General features: G+C 34.4%; 1 protein-coding gene and 1 pseudogene across 1 annotated transcript in view; one reads left to right on the forward strand and one right to left on the reverse strand.

The window, feature by feature from the left end:
- MALRD1 (MAM and LDL receptor class A domain containing 1) overlaps nucleotides 1-21,848 on the reverse strand; it is a 759,283-nt gene extending 737,435 nt beyond the window's left edge. The window contains 2 exon segments of the mRNA XM_077896425.1: nucleotides 4,336-4,476; nucleotides 21,530-21,848. Of these exon segments, the coding sequence (XP_077752551.1) occupies nucleotides 4,336-4,476; nucleotides 21,530-21,728 (340 nt within the window). The 5' untranslated portion in view covers nucleotides 21,729-21,848.
- Nucleotides 1,816-2,600, forward strand: LOC144313329 (transcription initiation factor TFIID subunit 9-like; annotated as a pseudogene).
- Nucleotides 21,849-23,355: the final 1,507 nt, after the last annotated feature.

Raw genomic sequence — 23,355 nt, forward strand, 5'->3', positions numbered from 1 at the left:
AAGAGGCATACTTTATGGGAACAGAAACTTGGAGGAAGGCATCAGAACATGTTACATTCTTTTGGGCTTTGGCCTGAAGTCAGGCTGCAGTTGTACCTGGTGTGTGTGGCTAAAATTCTGATAGAAAGGCTGCTATCTCCTTGACCCAGAAGAAAGGAAGAAGCTGGGACAGCCAACTCTACCATAAATAAAGGGAAGAATTCTAGAAAGAAGAGAAACAGAAGAGGTGGCCTATGTTCCATAAGTACCCAAATCTCTGGTTAAACTTAAAATATGCATGTGCAGGCAGGGAGCACGTCTAGTAAAGGTTAAAAGTACTGAATTGATCTTTGAACCACCACCCACAACAAACAAAACAGGGTCTTCAATTTGAGTCTAAACAAGCTAACCATCCACTTAATCAAACAAATTATAAACACCTTAGAAAAAGCTCTGGCAATTCTCATAAAACTGGACATTCGTTGAGACAGCATTTTGCTTTTAGGTATTTACCTGAGAGAATTAAAAACATAAGGACACAAAGACTTATAGAGGAATGTTTATAGAAGTTTTATTCATGATATTCCATAACAGGAAAAAACACAGGTGTCCATCAATAAGAGAATGGATGAATTAACTTACACAACTGCATTCTACTCAGCAATAAAAAGGAATCTTTTTTAATATAAAGCTTACCATTGTTGCAAAGATGTATTTGAACTTTTGTAGTGATTATCATTTCATCTAAATGCAATGCTATATACTTTAAAAAATCAATATTATATTTTAATCACTCTGCCCCAAGCTTTAGTAGACTTCAAATATTGACACAGTGATGTTTTTAATGTTCTAATAGATTTTCAAACTTAGCTCTGAAAACTTCTCAGGGCATTGATTACATGATGGAAAATATTATTTTGGAGCACTAACAAATTATTTCAAGAGTAACTTAATCAAAAATTTCATTAATACTCATGAAATAAGGATTTTTGAATGGAGACAAGATTCCAACAAGTTAATTTTTCTATAAACATTTTCAAACAGCTAATATCTAAAGGCAGAACATTTGCTTATTTAAAATAATATCTAGGGAAATATTCACATTTAACATTTAATTTAATTATTTAATTATAGTTACAAGAGATGCATCACTATTATTGAAATCACCAGCCTTCAACAATTATGCCAGGCAGTATTTTGCCCCCTTCTCCCTATGAGGCTTGTCTTATTATTTTTTTTTTAAGATTTATTTACTTATTTATGATAGACGTAGAGAGAGAAAGAGAGGCAGAGACACAGGAGGAGGGAGAAGCAGGCTCCATGCAGGGAGCCCAACGTGGAACTCGATCCTGGGACTCCAGGATCGCGCCCTGGGCCAAAGGCAGGCGCTAAACCGCTGCACCACCCAGGGATTCCTGGCTTGTCTTATTATTATTCCCACTTTTCACAGATGAGGAAACTGAGAATACATGAGACTAGCAGCTTGATGACCAGGTTCAAAATCATCCAGTTTGACTCCAGAGATCTGAACTCAAACCAAGTGATGTGGATACAATGGTGTGCGCCTATAAAACATCTCAATTTAGATGTAATCACCACCATTTTATTTCTTGACTGGCCTTTCAAAGAATAAGCATGACAAAATGAGAAAAGAGTAGGAAGTAAGAAAAGAACGAAGGAAGAGGGCCGGAGCCAGCGCGCCGAGGACCATGTTGCTTGCTCACCAGTACCCCGGGGGTTGGAAAAACCACACTAGGCAAAGAACTTGCATCGAGATCAGGAATGAACTACATTGATCTGGGTGATTGAGCTCAAGAAGTCTGATCAACAGATGTCATGGAGTCTGGCGAGATGGCTTCTCCCAAGAGCATGCCGAAAGATGCACAGATGATGGCACAAATCCTGAAGGATCTGGGGATTACAGAATATGAGCCAAGAGTTATAAATCAGATGTTGGAGTTTGCCTTCCGATATGTGACCACAATCCTAGATGATGCAAAAATTTATTCAAGCCATGCTAAGAAGGCTACTGTTGATGCAGACGATGTGCGGCTGGCCATTCAGTGTCGTGCTGATCAGTCTTACCTCTCCTCCCCCAAGAGATTTTTTATTGGATATTGCAAGGCAAAGAAATCAAATTCCTTTGCCGTTAATCGCCATATTCAGGCCCCAGGTTGCCACCTGATAGATATTGCTTGACGGCTCCAAACTATAGACTTAAGTCTTTACAAAAAAAGACATCAACTTCTGCGGGAAGAATAACAGTTCCACGGTTAAGTGTTAGTTCTGTTACTAGCGGACCAAGTACTCCCACTCTTGGTACACCAACCCCACAAACCATGTCAGTGTCAACTAAAGTAGGGACTCCCATGTCCCTCACAGGGCAGAGGTTTACAGTACAGATGCCCACATCACAGTCCCCAACTGTAAAAGCATCAATTCCTGCAACATCCGCAGTTCAGAATGTTCTGATTAATCCATCATTAATTGGGTCCAAAAACATTCTTATCATTACAAACATGGAGTCATCACAAAATACTTCCAATGAATCATCAAATGCATTGAAAAGAAAACGACAAGATGATGATGATGATGACAATGATGACTATGATAATTTGTAATCTAGCCTTGATGCTTGTAACATGTAACCAACCTTGGTCTTAAATCCATTGTACTGAGATTAAACGTGCATGCTGGGTATTTTCAAGTTGTGTTGTAGAAAACTTAAATGGTATTTAATGAGTAAATATAGTTATCCTTTCCTATTGAGATGTTGGTTTTTTTTAAACAGGATTAGTAATGGTTATTCATTAGCCTTTAAGTATGAAAAATAAAATTGTTGTTCATCAAAAAAAAAAAAAAAAAAGATCGAAGGAAGAGAGGGAGGAGGGAAGGAAACGGGAAACGGGAGCAAGAAGCACAATGACAGAGATCCCAGTTGTCCAACTCAAAGATGAGGAGGCACACAAGGAGAAGAGAATAAGAGACACATGCAACAAAAGGAGAAAATTTCAGGTATCCTGCCCAAGAAGACCAGGATAAGTAAATGCATGCTGTGAAAAGTCTTGAAGTAAAAGAAAGAAGTGGTGGGGAGGTTCTAAAGGAGAGATATACAGAGTCAAACAATTTGCAAGGTTTTGTAATGGTTAAAAGGTGGGAGCCAGATTCAATACCATCGCCATCTAATGTAACTGGACACATCGTAAAAATTTTGTTTTGCAGTGAGTCTTTGGTCCTATTTGTAAAGCTGATCCCTGGTTTATCATAAAGTTGGCTTATTCCTAACAAGTGTCAAAGATTTTTTTACAAAGAAGTATTTTTGCCATCAAAGCCAAGCAAAGTAATAAACTCCAGTTCACTTACCTAGAAGTGAAATTTAGGAACACCAAAATTATCCAGAAATGTACCAAATATCAACTTTTTTTGAATGTCAGATGTTTCATGGCAAGTTTTACTAATAATATCTCATTTAACTCCTACATCAACTACCTATGAACTAAGTATCATCATTGTCCCTCTTGGAGTTGAGAAAACCATGGCTTAAAGTAAATTGTTCAAGATCATACAGCTACTAAGTGATGGAACCGGGATTCTAATCCACATGTGTAGTATTTATGTAAACATCTCCAAACAATTAATACCTGATACCTGAACATTGGTTTGATTTAAATTATCTCTAGGGAAAATACTCACATTTCACATTTCTAATTAGGGTGTATTTATTTGAGAGAAGCATCATTTTTATAAAAAATCACCAGCCTTCAATTAGTTATACCAAGCAATATACTACATTGTTTTTTATATCATGTGTAAGCCCATCCAATGAGGGAAGGCATAGAGTTGATTATTGCTCACTAAAATATCTTAATCACCTGGTATAAAATGGTGAATGAATGAAGTTCATTAGTTATCAAATAAAGAAATGAATAAATGTCTGGCTCCAGAGCCACCTCAAAGGCTAGTGAGCAACTGATCAGAGCTCTCTAGATAGCCTGAGAAAACAAGTGTTATTAGAGCTAAAATCAGTATAGCCAAAAGCAATATAGGCAAAAATAATTTGATGAATTAACTTATATAGTACTATCATGTTAAATTTTACATTTTCCATAAAGAGCCAAAACAGCTAGAAAACCCCTAATTATTGTCTAGATAGACCTTCAGGATTCCAGGAATGCAAGTAATGAGAATCCAATGTGATATTTTATATCATAAATAACCTGAAAATGTTTAAAGAATGCATAATATTAGAAATTATAACAATTGACATCTAAATATCAGCCAACATTCCTCTGCCATAGTCAACCACTTGACAAAAAAGGAAGAAAGAAGCAAACAGAAAAAATTCAAAGCATTTACCAGACATATCACTGTTGTGATCATAAAGTGGAGGTGAGAGACCAGTCATCCCTTTTCTTTTTGTCCAACCAAGTTGCAAACTCTGATCTCGTGTCATATTACAGAGACCACTCTCAAAATCACATCTTTCATAATTTGAACCTAATGAGAGAAAAAAGAAATTAGCTTTCACAATCCCATTTGGCTTCTTAAGAAATCAGACAATAATAGGGAAAAAAAAAAGCTTAGCAACAAATGGCAAATGTAGATTAACATAAGGATTATTTTCCACATTTTAAGTCTACTTTATTAATGCAAAGCTTTTTTGCACATGACATTCTAATAAATCGCCACACACAAAAACCAGTGTGGTCAAACAGAAAGAAGGCCACACGAGGTCAGAGGACTGAGGATCTAATCCTGGTTTTGTCTCCTATTACCCGAGTGCCTTAGCTAAGCCACTTAACCATAGCAAGTCCTTTTCTTCCCTTGTAAGATTAGAATAATGACATCCTGCCCTCTCTCCCTCAGATGATTGCTATGAGAATCTAATGACATAATTTATATAAAATACAACTCTTAGAACCATAAAATATGAGGAATTATTATTAAGATCATACTTTCAACTCCACCTGGATATTCCAGCCTCCCAGGCATATCAGAGTCTCAGGTGTGGGCAGATGGAATATGAGGACCCTCCCACTAAAAGTCAACCATCCATGGCTGGGAGGCACCCCTGGTATTAAACAAAACATAAGCACCTTCCTGTTGAATATCAATGTTCTTGGAATTCTTGGTGCTTCTATCAACAACAGACTCTGGGGTTCTTTTTGTTTTTATTTCCAAGTTTAAGCGATCTAAGAGGCTTGGCAGAAGCTGAAGGATTTGGACATTTGCTTGTTTACAATAACCACCAGGTAGGGTTTTATTTCATTATCCAACATCTGCAAATATCATTCTCTCAAAAATAGGTTATCTCAACTATAAATAGCCCCTGATGGGTGATAGTTCTTAGCAACGGTGGAGATTTTTTTTTGACAAGTTTGTCCTTCCCTGACTGGTTGCATTAGCCATTGTGGGAGGAAATATGCTGGTGAATATTGAGGCGGTGTTGGCAACCCAGTCACAAAATCATAATTTTTACTTAAGCACATTTTGGGCAAAATATTATTTGATAATAATGGATCATGTTCCTGAGATCATACATATGAGTATTGAAAGCTGACTCAGAAACACCACTTTTAAATGACGTTAAGTAAACTCGGTTTATTACCAATGCTCTATTTCATTTATTTTATTCCTAGATCCTTATCTTGAAAGATTTCATAGACCAACTGTGTTCTGTAATAACAGGAATCTTAATAGCTACAATTTATCAAGGTAGTTTGTTCTGTGCTAGGCATTCATTGTACCTACAGTAATTGATTTATTCCTTACAACAGCCTTATGAAGCAGGCATTTTTTTTTTCTCCATTATAAAGGTGAGGAAGCTGGAGCATCTGGGTGGCTCAGTGGTTGAGCATCTGCCTTTGGCTCAGGTCATGATCCCGGGGTCCTGGGATGGAGTCCCACATCGGGCTCCCCACAGGGAGCCTGCTTCTCCCTCTGCCTGTGTCTCTGTCTCTCTGAGTGTGTGTCGTCTCTCATGAATAAATAAATAAAGTCTTTATTTAAAAAATGTGAGGAATCTGGGGCATCTGGGTGGCTCAGTCAGTTAAGCATCTGCACTGGACTCAGGTCATGATCCCAGGGTCCTGAGATAGAGCCCCAGGTAGGGCTCCTTGCTCAGCAGGGAGTCTGCCTCTCCCTCTGCCCTCCCCCCACACATGTGCACTCTCAAATTAATTAACTAATTAATTAATTAAAATCTTTTTAAAAAGTGAGGGAACTTAGACGATGTGTTATGGACATAAAGTAACTGCCCAACATAGGACAGCTAGTGAGTGCTGGGGCTAAGATTAGAACCCTAGTCTTTCTGACTTCAGAACATGAGTTCTTAAAGCTCTGTTCTGAGGCCTAAGTATTAGTCCACTGTCCTATTTTGATTAAAAACCTAGAGTTAGAGGTCTATCAGAATTTCTAGTCAGCTTGAGGGAACCGGTATTTCCAGACAGAATTGATGTCATTCTATCCAAAAGCTAAGAAATTTGATTAGTCTGTAAATCATACCATGGCTAAATTTACAATTGCTATAAGGCCTTTGAAATATTTAGGATAGCTGGAATATCCCAATTATTACCTCATGGACCTCTCGTGATCTGGAGAATCTGGTTGAACAAAAAAATGAACTAAATTATATAATTATTTGTATATATGTGTGCGTGTCATTCAATTAGCTATGCTAATTGAATTAGCATAGTATATTAGTTATGCATATGTATCTGCATAAATATATCTTCAAGTTTCCTATAGTTCCTAGCAATTTTTACAATCTATTTGTGATTCTAAAATACTCTAAATTTTTTATCACCATACTTCAGCAATTATGTATATGAAATGTACATACATCCTCACATAAGTGTGAAACACTTTTTAAATACCAAGAAATTACTTTGCATTACAATTAGTTGATGTCTGTTCATGATATTTTGTTCTTTTTAATACAGAAAGATAATCATAATGATTTCTGGAAGTGTTAAAACTAGAAAAATAGCTAAACAGAATGCTTTTTTTTCTTTCTGAATAATCTCAACAGGGGTTCTTTTTGTTATAAAATGAATCTAATGAGCATACATTTTCAAGTGTTTCTTATAAAAACCACAAACTTCTAATAACCGCTAGATTATTCAATAACTGCATCGAAAAAGTTTCTATTTATTCTCCCCCAACAGAGAAATGCATATTTTAAACCATTTGAACAATGTTTCTTGCCCTGGAGCTGATTTGCCTTTTAATTCCATATGCCACACATCTACATTCAAATCTGAAACCATTTGCTATGCTAAAATCTGCCTGCATAGAGATTTCTGCTACCACAGCCATCACTAAATTGTGTTGAGTAAGGCCACAATTCGATAGGATATGGAACAATGAGGAATGGTGTGCAGGAACTTATCAGTAGAATCCATGTTCCTGGGCTTTTTGAATACGTGGAACTCATTTTTTCAATTTTGTGATCCTAAAGGTGGGGCGACTATAGTCAAAGAGGGAGGGTGTCTCCATGTTGTGATCTGAGGTTGTTTGGAAGGCCAAATTATCCCCAGTGCCAGACTCTCTCATTTAAAATTCACTGAAGAGTTTCTCTTAGATTCAATCATTAACACCTTCACGGGCAGAAAAATATTATATTATATCCCCAAGTGACAGTTAATTTAGGGCATACTTCTGAAAAAATGAGTAAGAATAGAATAAAATTTAAGTAATGGTAATGGTGCAGAACTCAGAATTAAGGATGGTAGGGGTAGATCTTAGAAGACAGAAAAAAATAGAAGAATTAGGAAAAATCTAGAAAGGGAGAGGCAAAGATATTAAATGCAAACCACATATCTCACACTTTTGCCTGGGCCTATATTACTAATGCATGTCTCTTTTCCTCTTAAAAAATCTATGAGGTCCAATTGTAGTCTTAACAATGAGTCCTGCTCTTTCTGAAAAGTTGTGGCAAAATATACATGACATAAAATTTACCTTTTAACCATTCTTAGGACTGCTCTGTGGTATTAAATACATTCACATTGTTATGCAACCATCACCACCATCCAACCCCTGAGCTTTTCGTTTTTTCCAACTGAAATTCCATATACATTAAACACTGACAACCCATTCTCTCCTCCCCCAGTCCATCATTTTACTGGCACCCATCCTTCTTTTCTGTCACTATGGATTTGACTACTCTATATACCTCATGTAAGTGGAATCATACAGTATTTGTCCTTTTGTGACTTGCTTATTTCACTTAGTATTATGTCCTCAAGTTTCATCCATGTTATAGCATATGTCAGAATTTGTTTCCTCTTTGAAACTGAATAATATTCCTTTTTACATATATACCACATTTTGTTTATCCAATTCACCTTCTGAATGGGTATTTGGGTTGCTTTCACCTTTTGACTATTGGGAATAATGCTGCTACTAACACTGGAGTACAAATATCTATTAGACTCCCTGCTCTCATTTCTTTTGGATATATCTCCAGAAGTAGAATTGTTGTGTCATGTGATAATTCTATTTTTAATTATTTGAAAAGTTGCCATGATATTTCACAGAAAAGCTAAAAATAATTTACATTCCCACCATAGTGCACAAGTGTTCCAATATTTCAACATCTTTGCCAACACCTGATATTTGTTGGGTTTTGTTTGCTTATAATAGCCATTCTAATGGATATGAGGTGGTATCTCATTTTGGTTTTGATTTGCTTTTCCTTAATGATCAGTGATATTGAACATCTTTTCATGTGCCTAGGCATATTTGTATATTGTCTTTGGAAAAATATCTTTTCAAGTCCCTTGCCCATTTTTAAATCTGGTTGTTTGTTGTTTTTGTTGAATTGAGAGAGATCTTTATATATTGTGCATTATCAATCTCATATCAGATATATGATTTGCAAATAATTTCTCTTATTCAATGGGTTGCCTTTTCATCTTTATAGTCCTTTTTGTCCTTTGATACACAAAAGTTTTTCATTTTGATGAACTCTAATTTATTTAGTTTTTCTTTTGATATCTATGGTTTTCATGTCATCTAAGAAATTACTGCCAAATCCAGTATTATGAAGCTTTTCCTCTGTGTTTTTTTTCCTAAGAGTTTTATAGTTTCCTTACATTTAGGTTTTCAATCCACTGAGTTAATTTTGTATGTGAGTTAATTTTGTATATGGTAGAAGGCAAGGATCCAACTTTAATCTTTTTGCATGTAGATATACAGTTTTTACAACACCATTTGTTGAAAAGGCTGTTCTTTCTCCACTGAATGGTCCTGACACCCTCATCAAAAATTATTTGCCCACATATAAAAACTTACTTCTTGGCTCTCTGTTCTGTTCTATTGGCCCATGTCTGTCTTTATGCCAATGCCACACTCTTTCAATTACCATAGCTTTGTAATAAGTTTTGAAATCAGGAAATAGCTTGGTTATTTTTCAAGGTTGTTTTGGTTATTTGGCATCCTTTGAGATTCCATATGCTTTCTGGAATGGATTGTACTATTCCTGCAGAGGGGATCCCTGGGTGGCGCAGCGGTTTGGTGCCTGCCTTTGGCCCAGGGCGCGATCCTGGAGACCCGGGATCGAATCCCACGTCGGGCTCCTGGTGCATGGAGCCTGCTTCTCCCTCCGCCTATGTCTCTGCCTCTCTCTCTCTCTCTCTCTCTGTGACTATCATAAATAAATAAAAATTTAAAAAAATATATTCTTGGGATTTTGATAGGGGTTATATTGACTCTGTACATGACTTTTGGTAATATTGACATCTAAACAATATTGAATCTTCCTATCCATGAACATGAGATGTCTCTCCACTTATTTGTGTCTTCTTTAATTTCTTTCAGCAACAATGTTTACTTTTCTAGGTATATAGGTTGTCTCCTTGGTTATGCTTTATTTTTTAGAGGCAGAAGTAAGTACTTTTTATTGAAGTATCATTTACATAAAATATTATGTTAGTTTCAGGTGTACAACTTAGTGATTTAATATTTAAACACATTACGAAATGATCACCACAATAAGCCTAGTTGTCATCTGTCATCATACGAAATTTTACATTATTGACTATATTCCCTATGTTGTATATTATATCATGTCTTATTTATTTTATATTTTATAACTGGAATACTATACCTCTTTTTTAATTTAAATTCAAGTTAGTTAACATATAGTGTATTATTAGTTTCAGTAGAGTTTAGCGATTCATCAATTGCATATAATACCCAGGGCTCATTATATCTAGTGCCCTCCTTACTGCCCATCCCTCAATTACCCCATCCCCTCACCCACTTCCCAAGACTGTACCTCTTAATTCCCTTCAAACATTTCATCCATTTCCCCATTCCTCTACCCTCTGGCAGCTAACAGTTTATCATCTACAAGTCTGTTTCTGTTTTGTTTTGTTTTGTTTATTCACTCATTTTGCTTTTTAGAATCCACATGTAAGTAAAACCATATGGTATTTGTCTTTCTCTGTCTGACTTATTTCACTTAGCATAATACCCTTTACATTTATCCATTTTATAAATGACAAGATTTCGTTCTTTTTTATGGCTCAGTAATATTTCATTGTATATACATACCACATCTTTTTATCATTCATCTATTAGTGGATATGGGTGGCTTCCATATCTTGGCTATTGTAAATCATGCTGTGATGAACATAGGGGTGCATATATCTTTTTAAATTAGTGTTTTCATTTTCTTTAGATAACCACCTAGAAGTGGAATTTGGGGATCATATGATAGTTCTATTTTTAGCTTTTTGAGAGACTTCCATACTGTTTTCCACGGTAACTGTGCCAATTTACATTCCCACCAACAGTGTAGAAGGACTCCGTTTTCCACACATTCTCACCATTTGTTACTTATTATCTTTTGATAATATCCATTCTGACAGGTGTGAGATGGTATTTCATTGTTGTTTTGATTTGCATTTCCCTGATTAGTGATGGTGAGCATCTTTTAACGTACCCATCGGCCAAATGTATGTCTTCTTTGGAAAAATGTTCTTAATTAGAATGTATGTTTTTTGATATTACACTGTATGCGTTTTTCATATGTATTAAATGTTAACCCCTATCAGATATATTATTTGTGAATATCTTCTCCCATTCCGTTAGTTGTTCTTTCATTATGCTAATGCTTTCCTTCACTGTGGAAAAGCTTTTTCATTTGATGTAGTCCCATTTGTTTATTTTTGCTTTTGCTGTTTTTGCCTAAGGAAACAGATACAAAAAAATATTTATAAGACCTGTCAAAGAGCTTACTGCCTATGTTTTCTTCCAGGAGTTTTCTGGTTTTAGGTCTTACACTTAAGTCTTTAATCCATTTTTAGTTCATTTTTGTATATGTTATATATAAAAGTGTTCCATTTTCATTCTTTTACATGTAGCAATCCAATTTTCCCAACACCATCTATTAAAGAAACTGTCTTTTCCTCATGGTGTATGCTTTCTTTGTCATATACTAATTGACTATATAAGTATTCATTTATTTCTGGACCTTCTATTTTGTCCCATTGATTTATATGTTTGTTTTTGTGTCTGCAGCACCATGTTTTGATATAAAAGCTTTGTAGTATAGCTTTAAATCTGGAATATGATATCTCTAGCTTTGTTCTTTCTCAAGATTGCTTTGGATGTTTGAGTTTTTCTGTGGTTCCACACAAATTTTAGCTTTATATGTTCTAGTTCTGTGGAAAATGCCATTGGTATTTTGATAGGAATTGCACTGAATCTGTAAATTGCTTTGGGTACTATGGACATTTAATAATATTTATTTTTCTAATCCATGAACATAATATGTCTTTCTATTCATTTGTATCACCTTCAATTTCATCAATGTTTTATTCTATACTTTCAGAGCAGGTCTTCTACCACCTTTGTTGAAATTATTCCTAGGTATTTTATTCTTTTTGATGCAATTGTAAACTGGACTGTTTTCTTCATTTCTCTTTCTAATAGTTTGTTATTTGTAGAAACACAACAGATTTCTGTATATTAATTTCGTATCCTTCAACTTTACTGAATTCATTTTGTAGTTCTAATGTGTGTGTGTGTGTGTGTGTGTGTGTGGAATCTTTAGGATTTTCTATATACAGTATCATGTCATCTGAAAATAGTGACGGTCTTAGTTCTTCCTTTCCGATTTAGATATCTTTTATTTCTTTTTCTTGTCTAGATGCTGTGGCCAGTACTTCCAGCACTATTTTGAATAGAAGTAGCAAGAGTGGGAATCCTTATCTTATAGGAAAATCTTTCCTGATATTAGAGGGAAAGTTTTCAGTTTTTCCCCATTGAGTATGATGTTAGCTGGAAGTTTGTCATATATGGCCTTTATTATGTTGCTGTACATTCCTTCTATAACCATTTTGTTTTTTATCATAAATGGATGTTGAATTTTGTCAAGTGATTTTTCTGTATCTGTTGAGGTGATTCCTAAATATTTCATTCTGTTTGATGCTTCTGTAAATGGAATGGTTTTTTAATTTCCTTTCCATATTGTTCATTAGTGTACAGAAACGCAACTGATTTTGGGGTATTGATTTTGTATCTTGCAACTTTGCTGAATTTGTTTATTTGTTCCAACAAGTTTGTTTTTGTTTTAAAGAATCTTTAGAGTTAAAAAAAAAAAAGAATCTTTAGAGTTATCTACATTAAGATCACATTTTCTGTGAACAGATGATTTCACTTATTTATTTCCAATCTGGATACTTTTCTTGTCTAAATGCTCTGGCTGGGACTTCCAGTACTATGTTGATAGAAGAGATGAAAGATGGCATCTTTGTCTTGTTCCAGGTCTTAGAGAAAAAGCTTTCAATCTTTCCCCATTGAGTATGATATTAGCTATGGGTTTTTCGTATATAGCCTTTATTGCACTAATTTTGTTCTATTCCAAGTTTCTTAAGTGATTTTAGTTCCTTCCAATTTTGAGAAAATCTGTGTATTACATTACCACAGTATTTTACATACCATTCATTTTTCTATTTAGAAAATTATTTCCTTCATGTAGATAAAAACATTTTCACAAAAAATTGTCTCTCACTCTCATTTAATGTAAAAATTAATGGCCAGTTCCTACAAAGAATGAGATGAATCTAAAATATTCCAATTAAATAAAAGTAAAATTTAATTACACTCAAAAGTAAATTTCAAGGAAAGATTGCTATTATTTGGCCTGGAAAATTAAAAATATTAATTAATCTTTACAAGGAAATATTTATTTTTCACACTGAATTAATTTTAACATTTTCATTGAGACAAAAACAGGAAAAACCCTAACTCACAAAGTTATGTGATAGCAAATGGAATTAGCACTCTCATGGCTCACACCAGAATTATCCAATATTATTTTTGGATGGATTCTTATCTTATAGTCACCTTTATTCTCAAATCATTGAGACTGTCTTTGACATTGAGATTGTGAGCTGAGTCATTGATGGTATCTAAGACAATAAGAAAAAGGATTGTGAAACCATATTTTAATTTTAACATTGTTTTAGGATTAATAACCTTCAAAGAAGTTCAAAGGCGTGTTTGTGTCTGGTGATTTCTGAAGAAATATTGACAAGGCATGGCATTAACTCCAGTCTGCAGCAGTATTCACTCGAGTATTATAAATGTTGCATAGCTATTTACATATAATTTTCCATTCCAGAGGAGCAGCTTAGCCAAAGTACCTTATGGCTTTTCAGTAGTTTCTATAATGGTGAATACAAGGACTCTAATAGAAAGTTATATCATTTTGCATGAAGAAACTCTGCATCACATAAACTAATTTGGGAAAAAAAAGAAAAACTCTTGTAATATGTTTTTCCCTAAACAGATTTTCAATTTCTTTCAAAATAAGTAAAATTTTTCTTCTAAATCTAGTCAAGCATTTGAAGACTTATTCACTGTAAAGTCACAATTATTTCTGGGTAATAAATAACATTGTATTATATTATTCCCATTTTTTTCATGGAAACTTATTTAAAAGCTGTGATTCAAGGTTCTTGCTTTCATAAATCTGGTAATTTGACAACAGAATGCAACCCTTCTCTTAAGATTCCTTTCCGAGCCTTTAGTGTCAACCTGCTCCCCTAGAAATGATGTTTATTGACAAACAGAAAAGGCATGTGGGGTAACAAGAATTGCAGAAATTCTAGCTATGTATATATTTGGGCTTCAGAAGATACTTTGCTTGTGGAAGAAACAGTTTGCCATTTGATGTCAACAGGTGTCTGACTTTTTTTTTTTTTTTTTTTTTTTAGGTGCCTGACATTTTTTAAGGGAACTCATAAACTTAATGTCCTCCTTGGATGATGTCAATTTGCACACTTGAGCAGCAAAACAAGAGCAGACTACATTGCAAGACTGAGTAGTTGTATTGAATTCCACAATGAAGGAAAATAGTGCAGCTGACAAATCCAGCCAGTTAGCAAACCAGTAATTACTCAGTCTATCTAACACTTATTGACTCTATGTACCAGTCTTCTAGGAAAGGGAGTGAATAAGGTAAATTTCCTGTCCTCATGAAGTTAATATTTTGCTTTTCTATGACCTCCTTCAAAATATTAATGAAACTGTTGGCAGCTCTGGAAGGATAACACCCCTGTAGGCAGACTGGAACCTTTGAAGATTTTAGGTATTTTTGTACAGGTCTTATGAATCTAGAACCTAAAACACTCTTGGGTCATTTTAAGGACTAGAATTCTGGAATGAGGATCTGTTCCTTTCTGAAACCACATCAGTATATTTTATCCAACTCCCTCAAAATGGGGATTCCTCTGCGGATTAGACACGTTAGACCCCATTAAATAGGGATTTAGACCCAATTAAGATAATTCTCTTTTTTTCTGGTTAAACCTTTCCTTATTTGAGTATAGTTGACAGCCAATGTTACATTTGTTTCAGGTGTACAACACAATGATTCAACACATACATTATGCTTTGCTCACAAGTGTATCTACCATCTGTCACCGTATGATGCTGTTACAATATCATTGATTATATTCCCTATGCTGTCCCTTTTATCCCCATGACCTATCATTCCATAACTAGAAGGCTGTATTTTACACTCCTTTTCTATTATTTATTTATTTATTTATTTATTTATTTATTTATTTATTTATATTCAATTAGCCAACATACATCATTAGTTTCATAGGTAGAGTTCAATAATTCATCAGTTGTGTATAACACCCAGTACTCATCACATCACGTGTCCTCCTGAATGCTCATCACCCAACTGGAGGAAAAATTCTCACTGTTTGCAACCTCCAGTGGAGCCCACAGTAGAGTTCTGAACTTGCAATTATGCCTGTGATATCCAGGCAGAAGCAAATACAAAAATCAGAAATTTAGAATATATAAAATAACAGATTGAGTATAACAAAGCATTGTACATAAAAAGAAAGAGGAACAATGCTTTCAATATATTTGACAAATAGTTTTCTTCCAGGTAAATATATTAAATAAAAGATTTATTATCTCATAGAAGTTATCTCATAGAAATATGGATAAAATTCCTGAAAAGGCAATTCACAAAACACAGAAAGAAAAAAAAACACATATGTTGAAGTGATCACTTCACTGTCAATCATATATCACAGCTGAGTTTTGAGAAAGGATTAAAAGGCAAAATAGAAAGAAGGAATTCTGCTTGCATCAATGTGGCCTACAGGTCTAATATGACTTTGCTTTCATTTCTTTCTTTCTTTTTTTTTTTTTTTGCTTTCATTTCTATAATAAACAGAATAGAGCAGTTAATAGAAAGCATTTTATTAATTTTAAAATGCCATTTTATTCTGATTTTTAAAAGCAACAAATCCTATTTTGGAAAAGTTGCAATATAAATATGTACAAAAAAAGAAAAGTCACTTTTAAGTCTAACACCTAGACATTTTTCTACCTAGTATTTTATGCAATTGCCACACTATTTTTAAGAGTATGCATTGATCAGTAATCATAACTTTTCTTTTGACAATATATCATGAGCTTTTCCCCATTTTTGAATAGCACCAAAAATTGACAGATGGCTACACAAATGTCCATGGTAAAGATGTATCATAACTTATTTAAGCATTGACCTAATATTACAAAATTACGTTATTTCAAATCTCCACCATCTTAAATAGTGCTGTGATGAGACTTTTGACATGAACTCTTTCTAAATTTTTTCCTAGAATAAATTCCTAAAAATGAAATTACTAGCCAAAGGGCATGAACACTTTTAAAATCTTTATTCATATTTCAAAGATATTATCAAAAATGTAAGATTTTATTAACACCCTTGCCTACAGTATATAAAAATGCTCATTTTTTCATACCCTTCACAACCATGGACATTATTTTAAGTAATTTATGTGTATTTAATTTTTAAAATATTGGAAGCTTTTGATTTTCAACTGTGCACATGATTGGCAGTGAAGTTGATCACTTCATATGTGGTTGTTTCCCTTTCTGTAAGTTTTGTGAATTGCTTTTTCAGGAATTTTACCCATATTTCTGTGAGATAATGCATCTTTTATTTGATATATTTACTTGGAAGAAAACTATTTGTCAAATACATTGAAAACATTGTTCCTCTTTCATTTTATTTACAATGCTCTTGATACATTAAAACTGTTATTTTATATATTCTAATTTTCTGATTTTTGTACTTTCTTCTTACATGTAATGCATAAAAAGGCCTTTCCTCATTCAAATATTTATTCCATACCAATTTCAACAAATATATTTTGAAGATTTATTACACCTCAAAGCAAAGAGAAACTTTTTCTGACTTTAAAACTTACTGTAAAGAATAATAAAGACTACGGTTTTATTTTCTATGTTTAACACGTTACCTTTTGGAAACTTTGATGTGTGGAATAAATAAGAAATTTGTTCCATAAAATTGCCTAATTTTCATTTGTAACAAATGAAAACATAGTCAGTGTTGTATGGTGGTTGGAATTAAGGATTCCAGGGGGGCGTCTGGGTGGCTCAGTTGGTAAGTGTCTGCCTTTGGCTCAGGTCATGATCTCAGTGTCCTGGGAAGGAGCGTCACCTTGGGCTCCCAGCTCGTGGGGAATCTGCTTCTCTGCACCCCGGTCACTTGTGCATTCTCCCTCTTTCTCTCTCTCTTTCTCTGTCCCTCTCAAATAAATAAATAAAATCTTAAAAAGATAATTAAGGGTTCCAGAATCAGACAAAACTGGTTGTGAATTCCAGTTTCTCCACTGAATAACTCTGTATCCCTTGGCATTTTAGTTTACTTAATCTGAGCTTCTTTTTTCCAAGCTGTAAATTGGGAACAATAATAGTTCTTACTATTTTGATGTTTGGTGAAGATTAAATGAGATACTCTATGGAAATTTCTTAGCAGTGCTCGGCTTATAGGGAGTGCTATAAACTGACTTGGAATGCCACTATTATTTTTTAATATATGATAGATATTATATTTCTTAATATTCCTTATATATAGAAATCTTAATATTTCTAGCAATCAGATTCTTTTCTTATTTTGAACTTTCACATGTTGGAATAGTTTACATGATACCTATTATAAACCTACTAATAAAAGTTATTCCCCATTATTAATCATTTGATTCTCCCTCTTTCTAGCTGTTCTCACTCATTTTTCTGGATAAACTTGTAAGTCACTTTAATCAGATTCCAAAATTTATCATGGTGATATCCTGTTTTAGAATTTAACTAGATTGATTTCATGACTGTGAAAATGTATATATTTACACTACTGAAACACTCTGTTAAGAAAATAGTCTTGTCATGAGTCTTTCTTCCATACATCAGTAATTTTGTATAATTTTCTTCAGCTAAGCTCTATACATTTATTATATTTCTTAGGTTTTATTGTGCTATGGACTGAATATCTGTATCCCTTCAAAATTCCTATGTTGAATCCTAATCCCCGGGTTAACGTATTTAGAGGTGGATAATGAAATTAATGCTTTTATAGAAGAGGAGGAGAAACCAAAGCTATCTCTCTCCCCACCATGTGAAGCCACAGTGAAAAAACAGCTATCTGCAGCAGCACCTGGGTTGTTGAGTGTCAGACTCTTGGATTCTGCTCAGGTCATGATCTCCAGGTCTTAATATTGAGCCCCATGTCCTGCTCCTTGCTTATTGTGGAGACTCTCTTTCCCTCTCCTTCTGTCCCTCCCCTACTCTGTACATGTGCACTCTCTCACTCAAATAAGTAAATAATTCTTTTAAAAACAAAAAGAAGAAACAGCTCTATGCAAACCAGAGGAGTCCTCATCAGACACCAAATCTTCCAGTACTTTGATCCTAGACTTCTCAGCCTCCAGAACCATGAGAATTAAGTGTTCTTTTTGCTTCGGCCACACAGTATATGGTATTTATTAGAGTAGCCCAAACTAAGACATTTTGCTTAGGATTTTTGGCTGTTTCATGAAAATATGCAACAAACATTTTGCATACATACAATATAGTAATAAGATAAGCATTGTGAATGAAATCTCACATTTTACTTTATTAATTCTTTACTTTCAAATAATTCAATGAACCAATTACTTTTTTAAAGTAGTTGACATGTCATCCTTTGAAGAAATAACATTTGTACTTAGCATCACCTAATTAAACACTATCACCTCTCAGATTTTGAGAATGCACCCCTAAGGTAATTTTTTTACATATTTCTCATATAAATTTAGATTTATATGAAGTAACTACCTTTTGAAAAAAATTATTGTCCCTAAATCCAAAAAGTTTGTAAAAGAAATAAGGTAAAATCTCAAAATCTTATGACATATTCCATCAAATCAAAGTACAAAAATAGATTCCTATCTCCTTATAAAAATACTAGACCAAATGGAAAGTTCCTAGTTGTGGCAAGTAGGTAGGAGAGAAAAATGTCAGATTAACTGAATACATTTTTTTTTCTTTTGAGTCATGAGTTAGCTCTAAAAGTGAATGTATGTAACAGTTAATTTGACTACTGACTTCAGGTATGCAAAAGCAATTATCTAAAAATATTTTCTGGCAGCATCTCAACAGGTGAGGATCCATTTCATGGGATATATCTCAACAGTAGTTTATACTCTTCTGGTTTACTTGGATCTGAATGGTAGCAATATAAGCAAGACTACTGTATTTATAAGCAAAAATGCAACAAGGTAAAGCCTTTGTATACCAAATAATTTTGAGAAATTGCTAGGAGAGAAGCTAGACTCTCTCTGTACTTGATATAATGGCTCAGATCTTTAAATAAACAAATATAAATCAAAGAGAATAAGGGAGACTAGGCAATAAGGGAGAATAGGCAATCAAAGATCAGCATGGAAGCAGACAATGCAATGTTTGGAACCATGATTTATTTCCCTGGCTCAGGACATCAATAAATTATAATGAAGAGGGATTCTTGTCAACACTGGAACCAAACAGTTGTTAGACCTGAAAATTATTTTTCTTAATCACTACATATTAAATATTCAATATCATGTATAAATAGAATTTACTTCACTGTAAAGATTCAGTCTTTCTAAGCCTCATATCTTTAAAATAAATTCCAATTTATTTTAAATTCCAATTTAAAACAAAGTTTCAAGTATTCTGAAAAAGAGGACCATCATGTAAAATAGGAAAACTCTCAAAAATCTATTAATAGAATCAGTAGCATCTGAAATTCAACTTCAATGAGGCCAATTTCATTACAAAAAGTCAACATAGTAATCTATTTCTTTAAAGGTCACACCATTTGAATGCTAAAAGGGGGCACTGGTTGATTTTTGTTTTCAAAAAGGCACTATTTTTTAACATCATTCCAAAGTTATCTTTTAAAAAAAAAAACTCATCCATAAGTTTTAACGTCACAAATTTTTATGAGAAAAACTGCTTGGCCATCATTATTCCTGCACAGTATTTTCCCCTCTTGTGGTATACGGAAAAAACCCACACTTCAAAGTGATTCTCAATTTTATCTACAGGTTATGGTCCACATTTTAAATAAAATACCAAAGCGGATAGTTCTCAGAAATGAAAATGAAAAGTGAAAAAGCCAAAAGGTGATCTCCTAATGTAACATTTAAAATGAAATCTGTTTATTCGACAGATCTGTTCCTTCGTTTCCCTCCACGGCCGCAAGTTATTAGAATTTGTCATGCAGCCGAGACCTTTTGCACTCAGCAACTTTCTCCTCTTCCACATTAACCTTTTCCCCAAGCAGGACCATGCATGTTATCACAGCAAGCATGCTAAAGGAAGCCTCACAGAGATTAGTAAAAGAAGGGACTTTGCACTTCTTGTCAAACCAGCCAAGTGGTTCCTCTTTGCTGCTCACCAAAAAATAGCAAGGGCTTTCCCAGACAGGTCAGAGAAAGGGCAGCACACCCACATTCAGCCTCTCTGGGCAAATTGGACAAATATAAATGAATCCCTGTCTTCGGTTGTATTCGGTATTTAGCAGTTACTAATAGAATGATCGCCATCCTAAACTATGGGAGACAAATCAATAGCTTGTTTTCTTCCACAGAGAAGAAATTTTTCAGGATTTAATCTTCTAGTTCTAATGTAATAACAACTGAATATGTAAGTAGAAGGCCAACAATAGCAAGACTGAATACATAGAAACTTATTTTAGCTGAAGAAAATAAAGAATTCTATCAACATGAATTAACATAGTATCTGAATATAAACTAGAAAATCTGTTTGACAAAGGTGCTTGAAAATACTAGAATTAGTCGATCCAAATAATTGAATCAGAGGTTATTATGAACCAACAATGAACCCATTTAATTTCATGAAAACATTGTCTATGAGCACTTGTTCCAATGGAGAAATGCAGTTTTCCTTCAGGATGTCAGATTGCAAGAGAAACTACAGAAACATACATGTCTTTACTCACATCTTGGGGTGGTGAACAGTTTCCTTTTTACATATGATACCAACAAGCAACGGAGCATTTTCCTGCCACTGAGAGTCAATTTATTTCACTTTACAACCTCTTGTGATGAGATGGAGGTTCAAGATCACACAATTAGTACATGGTTCATGCAGGATCTGAATCGAGGTCTTGCACTCTCTGAAGCTGGTACATGCAGTTTCCTGCACCCCAGAATCAAAGGAAACAAGCCAGTGTTGTACTCTGTGTGCAATTGGTAAAACTCACTTGGAGGTAATGTCATACAAGCAAAAATGAAATCTACTCCTGCAACTTAAAATTCATTTCAAACATCTCCATATTGAATCCAAATTTAAGCTCATCATTTCCATCAAAGTATTTTAAAGCTTTAGTAATGAGCTGCTTTTGAATTTTGCTTCCATATATTAAAAGCTACATTACTGCATATCATTTCCTTCTTTATAATCAGTAAAAACTGTTTAAAATACGTTCCCTCTACTTAGAATCTTAGCAGCTTGATATTGTTTAATTAGAGTAATTTTGGTATGGGAACACATCTCTTTATTGCAAAGTATATTTTAGTTTCTGATTTATGCTAAAGGCATATGAGTGAAATCCATGAGGGCCAGGTAGCTAGCCGAATCTCCCTGGGCTGCCCATCAGCCCCTGGTCTGAAGGTGTTCAGGGAACTGAAATTGGACAAAGGAAAAGAATCACACTTACATTGCTGTTCATCACTCTTGTCCTCACACTGATCTGTGAAATCACACACGTTGTCAGGAGGCAAGGACAACCCATTGCCAAACTGAAAGGCTTCAGTTCCTTGCTGAATCCATGTAGAGAAGAAAACACAAGAAATCCAAAGGAAACAAAAAGCTTCATTCCTTGGGAATGCTAACATTTTGGCCAAGCAGAAGAGCATCACTTGATATATCTCTGGGAAATCAGGCAATTATAATAGGTGAATCCATAATTAGAAACATTCTTTCTCTTTTCTCTACTCTTTATTTTCCAGATTTGCCTCTTACCACTAGACTCTTGGTAACTATCTGCAACCCTAACAAATGACTCCCAGAGCAGTTCATTCACTCTTTCAGAGGAGTGTCTTTAGAAAATATTTAGCTTGAGCAATTGCACCATTTCTGTATCTAGCAAAACATGGATTATTTATTGCCCCGTGTATACCATATTTAAACAAATTAAGCCTTTATGATCATGTTATCTCCTGAAAGAAAATTTTAAGAAACAAAGGGCAGGCACATAAATGGAGCAGGGAGCCAGGAAAGGACCACAATAAAGTTATAAGGAACACAGCAACATTCTGTACTACTTTCCATACTAACTTAATCACATTCATGTAATTTAGAACATTATTGAGGTCACTAAAATTCATTCAAATATCTCAGGCCCGATTATTAGAATTTCTCTATGAGCACGAAATGTGTACCATAGTTATTGAAGGGAAACTTCACATTGCTTGCTTAGATTGCACCACAGGACTTTTTCAAAGAATTTATTTATTTGAGAGAGAGAGCAAGAGAGCGAGAGCACAAATGGGGTGAGAGGGGGAGGGACAGAGGTAGAGGGGGAAGCAGACTCCTTGCTGGGCAGGAAGCCCTACTTGGGGCTTGATCCCAGGACTCTGGAATCATGACCTGAACTGAAAGCAGATGTTTAACTGACTGAGCCTCCCAGGTGCCCAGAGAACCACAGGATTTTAAAAGTGGAAGGGACATTAGAGGCCACTGTTTTACAAATCACATAACTTAGGCCCAAAGAAGTTAAGAGTATTTATGAGAAAATACACTAATTTGGTGTTAGAAACTAGAATTCAAATTTCCTACTGCAGAGAGCAGTGTTCTTTCTTCTGTAGCACACTGATCCTCTTGTCAATTCATCTTAATCTACTTCTACAACTGAAACATGATTTCAGAATGCATATTCAGAATGAACAGTATACTGAAGCTCAGGACACGCTGATGTATTCATAATAAAATTCTATGAAGCTGCATAACCATAGAAATTATACGAAGTTGAATATTGAAGATATTCTTTTATATTTGATTTCTTAAAGGCACATCGAAGTTCTTTTTCAACTACTCTCTTTTATTTCTGCAATATAATGGCAAGGAACAAGACACCCGATGAGACTATAGGAAGTAATTAGGGAAGGTAGAGACATCCAGGACCATAGATCAGGGACAAGCATGCATCTGCACATTTAAGAAAAATATTGGGAAAGTAAGATCTTCCCCATATTCTAGAAAAAAAGACCCACAATATATATACATTAAAGTCTAAAGTATAGACATTCAGGATTCTGGGAGGAAAATCCACCATGTTGCCCTATTGTTGAGCCCTCCATGTAATCTGGCATTTCATTGCTCTGTGTTTTACTCCAATTTCAAAAATATTTCTTCTCCTTACCTTTGTTTTATAAATAAATATTAATACCTAATCTACTTTCTCCTTTATGTGTCTCTTAAATGTTGATTATCCTTATAGCTCCATGTTAATCTTTCTGCTCAGATGATACATTTTTTTTCTAG

The sequence above is a fragment of the Canis aureus genome, chromosome 5 (genome assembly GCF_053574225.1).
Source record: "Canis aureus isolate CA01 chromosome 5, VMU_Caureus_v.1.0, whole genome shotgun sequence".
Classification (NCBI taxonomy): Eukaryota; Metazoa; Chordata; class Mammalia; order Carnivora; family Canidae; genus Canis; species Canis aureus.